At 35.5% G+C, this 4918-nt stretch overlaps 1 protein-coding gene across 4 annotated transcripts; it reads right to left on the bottom strand.

Moving 5' to 3' along the window:
* Positions 1-650: 650 nt before the first annotated feature.
* LOC107830929 (uncharacterized) lies at positions 651-3650 on the bottom strand. Of its 4 annotated transcripts, none has more exons than XM_016658619.2 (3): positions 3514-3650; positions 2218-2415; positions 651-1004 (listed from the first exon to the last, which is right to left on the bottom strand). In XM_016658619.2, exons 2-3 carry the CDS (start codon positions 2397-2399, stop codon positions 818-820), a joined length of 369 nt encoding a protein of 122 aa, XP_016514105.1. In that variant the 5' UTR covers positions 2400-2415; positions 3514-3650; the 3' UTR covers positions 651-817. The 4 variants fall into 4 exon arrangements, with proteins under 4 accessions (XP_016514105.1, XP_016514108.1, XP_016514106.1 ...); XM_016658622.2 differs by having other exon boundaries at positions 2218-2406; positions 3514-3639; XM_016658620.2 differs by having other exon boundaries at positions 3521-3639.
* Positions 3651-4918: the final 1268 nt, after the last annotated feature.

Below are 4918 nucleotides of genomic sequence, written 5' to 3'. Positions count from 1 at the left end.
TAAATTTTAAGATTCAAGGGTGCGGATTCAGGTATGCATACGGGTGCGGGGATTCGGCTAAAAAAATTTAAAATTATAAAAAATAGAGTTATAAAGAGAAAAAGAAAGTCATTCAAGGCCTTCCATCAACTCTCCATCTATATCGCTGCTATTGTCTACCAGAAGTCCGAACTCACAACACGACCCCTTGAATTCTTGGTTTTTCTGAAACACAAAGCAGCACATATGAGACAAAAGTTCTACAATATTGAAGGTATGTCATTTCCCATGTCTTAAATCTGTTTTATTTTTAATTTTGAGAAATTAAAATCTCAATTTCCCCCCAAATTTGTCGATGGAGTCAGGTCAAAGTATCCTAAGTTAGTTGACCAAATCCGGGACGTATCCCGCTCCCACACCCGTCCCGTGTCGAGATGGGTGCGGCACCAAAAACGAAGAGTCCGCGCAACTTAGATTCCTACTGATGGAACCAGTGATCTACTACGGTTTGCTACTTTCTTTTTATTGACTATACTTAAAGTTTGCTACTGAGCATATTAATGAAAGAAACAATGGCAAGAACAACCTGCTTTCACATGTAGCAGTAACTTTCAACAGATAAATATCACTATTGCACAATTCAATCTAAGCCACTTCACTGGAGTGGAAAAAGACAAAATGGGCATATTATTGTGAAACAATTTTAAGCGCCGATTTCTCAGCTTCAAAAGCTTTTGGTGTACACAAACTCTTGTATAGAATCCCAGTCACATCGTAATATGAGACAGACATTACAGCAGTGTCAATTGCCCGAACAAATTTTATGAAACTGAAGATCTCAGACGCAGTAACCGGTGAATGTAAATCCTCTTCCTACTATCTCACCAGCACAATACCATGCAAAGCACTCCAAGCCAAATAAAACAGCAATACCGGCATCTTCAACCTTCAAATCCTTTCTATTCTGCCACATGTGCTTCACAGAATCAAGTTCCTTTTGGAATGACTCATAACGTCCAGGGATGCTGACAGGAGTAAAAGAAGAAATTCAGTAATGATCATGAATAAATGTCACCAGTGGGCTACTAGTGATTTTTTCCCCATTTAAAGATGTACACTACTGTATCACACTAGTGCTGCAAATTCTGGGCACAAGAACCATGAGAACTCTAAAAGTGTGTCCTCTGTCAACAAGAATATTCTTAGTATACTCTCCGACAAGGACATGTTCAATAATCCATCAAGGAATCAACCATGTCCAATAGAAGAATATTGTAGTCCACATCTCACCCAGGTGGTGGTCAAGGAATTAAGCAAAATGTAACAATAAATAGTATTTTCAGGGTTTTATATTTACTGGTATAATGAAACCAGTGAATTAGGAATTTCACTACATGTGAAACACTTCAAGGAGAACAGGGTTGTCAGCCAGGGAGACAGACACAAAAATCCAATAATTTTAAAACTAGAGGGATACATTAAGAATGTGAGGTGTAATTATATTTATGCGTGTGTGTGTGTGTATTTATAAAGTTGTTTATCATAAATACTACCAATAATAACTACCAGAAAAATTGAGGAAGTCCTATGCAGCTGGTAAGCTCTGAGACGCTTTAGGCCCCAACTCGCAAGGGTTTTTAGTTCTAAAATTTACACTAGTGCCCCAATACACCTAATTTTTCCAAAAATAGGATATGCCTGTCAATGATAATTTAAAATAAATAAATGTATTTTCCAAAGACATGGCATAGGTATGTCCAAAGTGAGTCCGGTGTGTTTCTGTGTCCGACCCGAATACACCACCATAGATTTAGTGACAAATAATGAACTAGACAAAATAACGTATTTACATGTTAGAGGATATAAGGGAGAGAAATAACATGCTTTGCTCTTTTCAACAAAAGAGGAATTATAATGTCTATCACTTAATTAGTTCGATTCATACATCAAAAATAATTGTTGATGCAGTAATAATGCACAAAAATTTAATACTGTGACATCCTAAAAATATAAATCGCTATAAGATCAAACTCCCTGGCCCCTGCCTTACATCCTGGCAGTGGAAGGTCCAATTCTCATCCAAATCACCATTCTCTTTCCCAAATCTGGGGGTCTAGAAAGTATTTCAGGTAGCGATGTTCATGTGCAAATTAAAACAAGAAGTCCAAATTAAGTATACGTAATCACGAAAAACACTAACATCAATATAATAAGCTAATATAGAGAAGAGAGTATAACCTGGCAAGACGAGTATGGAACAACTGCTTTGACAATTCATTGCACTTCTCAATGGTGGGTGGCTCAACAATATACTGTTTGTTCTGCTCCAGCAACTGTTTGTAGTAGGTAGTACCATGCTTGGTGAGAAACTGTGAAGCTTGGCATGCCTTAGATTGTAGTTGCTGAATCTTGGATGCCATCAATTCCCTAAAGGTGCTAATTAAACCAGAAATACACTCCTCACTAATTCTTGCCTATTTGGAGACGATATAAGACAAAATGGACCCAAAAAAAGACAAAATGGACAACCACCTCTTTCACACGCTTAACCAAAACAACTACAGTAAGGGGGGGAACTTCATCAAAACATGATACAATCACTATCCTAAAAACCAAGAACATATTCTGGCTAATGGATGAACAACTAGAAAATTCGGAACAAATTCTCGAATTGTCCATGTCATCAGGGGTTGGAGGGGGACGGACATTCTTGAACTTCATCAAAACATGATACAATCACTATCCTAAAAACCAAGAACATATTCTGGCTAATGGATGAACAAATAGAAAATTCGGAACAAATTCTCGAATTGTCGATGTCATCTTTCCACATCATTCCAATTTTATGATATGTGAGCAAAGGTACACTTTAAAAAAAACATTTCAAAGAATTTTCTTTTTTTTCCCTCCCATTGTCTATACAACCAGGGGTGGAGCTAGGGGGCGCTTGCACCAGGAAATTACACTGTATATACAAGGTCAAGATATCCTTTACGCATATACAGTAAATGTTGAATCTCATTGACTTCTTCGCGAGTTTATTTCTTTATATTTTGAATCTCATTCCTGGCTCCGACATTGCACACAACTAGAACAAATCAGAAAACAAGGGACACATATCAAAAATGGGGCCAGTCCAGCATTCAACATTTCCAATGAGCTACGTTAACATTTTCTTTATTCAAATACACATCTATATATTAATCAATTTTCTTGATAGACCATTAAGAAATCTGCAAAGAATTGTAAAACAATAGCTACTGTCTACCTGAGTAGTTCCTATTCCATTTCATATATCCAATTTTTGCATATTGAAACCTACTTCAGAATTCACATATCAGAATCAGAATCATCAGTCAATAGAAGTCAAAACCCTTATCATCTGTTTCCTATATCCTGGGTGCATAGTGGTGTACGATCTTCACAGATAATTAAAAAACGAGATCTGAGAGAAACTGATAGGAAAAGTGTGGAAATAACAAAAAGAAAAAAGAATTTGAAGGCATTAGACTGTAAATGGAGGTCCAAGATTACCTTTTACCTCTGCAAATGAAAGACGATGGGCGAGACTTTGCTGGCTGCGCCTCTTGGTTTTGAGGAGATCTTTAAGAAAAACGAAAATAAGTAGTTACTCCTCCTGTTCTAGTTGTTCAATTTTGATTTGGCACTCCTTTAACAATAAATAAATAAAATATATATTTTATAATTTTTCTATAATAATAATAATATTTTTAAAAATCCTGAGAAATAATTTGAAAATAAGTAGTTAATGATAAGGGTAAAACATGAAAAAAAGATTATTTTTCTCTTCATTTAGTAGATGTTTGGACATAAAAATTATAAAATTCTAAAAAAACAAAGTAAAAATACATTATGAAGTGAAAATAGTATTAAAAAATTAGAATTGTGTTTGGACATAAATATATTTTTTGGTTGTTTTTGAAGTTTTGTGAGTGATCTGAGTGAAAATTTTGAAAAACAACCTTTTGAAATTTTTTAAATTTTTGAAAAATTCCAAAATTCATCTTCAAGTGAAAATTGAAAATTTTATGGCCAAACACTGATTCCGAAAAAAAGTGAAAATTTTCGAAAAAAAGTGAAAAAATTCTTATGTTCAAACGAGCTCTTAGTATAGTGGACAAGTAAAAGTAAAAATATATTTTTAATATAATGGACAAGTAAATGTGAACGTGAACGGAAGGAGTATATCTTTGCTAAACTGGAAAGAAATTTATATTGTTTGCTACACGAAAGACACAATTATTATTAGGGAAAATGGTAGTATCTACCATGAAATAATTTGTGTTATGCATTTGTGCCTTTGTTTGCCTTTCGATCCATAAAAGTCTCGCAACGTCAAATAAAACATTCAAATTTAATCATAAACTATCAAATCAATAAAAAATTCCAACAAACCATAATGAAAAAAATTCTCTCTCTAGAATTTTTTCTCTCAAATTTCTGCCATCACTGTATCAGTGAACAGTGCCACACAGTACCGTGAACAGTGACTTCGTTACTGTTCATCGCGGACAAGCTGGAGCTTTAGGCTTCAATGGCCACAATGGCCGGCGACCAGCCATCTTTTCCGGCTGGTCTGCCCTCCCCCACCGTGGCACAACAACATACAACAACTAACTCCAACCCAGCTCCTCTAGATTACTCTAAGATTTTGAAACCAAATTCTTTAAATCCTTCAGCGATGGCTACTGCTGCAGCTTCAATTCAACCTATTCCACTGCGATGAGCAGTGTATTTGAATGGCCAACCAGTGGTTAAATTAACAGAGGCAGAAGTAGATCAAATGAACATGATTGAAGGCCTCCAATATGTTGTCGTTGGCAAGCTTTCATATGGATCTCCAAAGATTCATGAGCTTTGCCGAATAATTCCAACTCAATGTGGTATCAAAGGTGAGTGTAATATAGAATTCCTTAGA

Source organism: Nicotiana tabacum, chromosome 13 (genome assembly GCF_000715075.1).
Source record: "Nicotiana tabacum cultivar K326 chromosome 13, ASM71507v2, whole genome shotgun sequence".
Taxonomy (NCBI): Eukaryota; Viridiplantae; Streptophyta; class Magnoliopsida; order Solanales; family Solanaceae; genus Nicotiana; species Nicotiana tabacum.
This window is presented reverse-complemented; position numbering and strand designations above follow the sequence as displayed.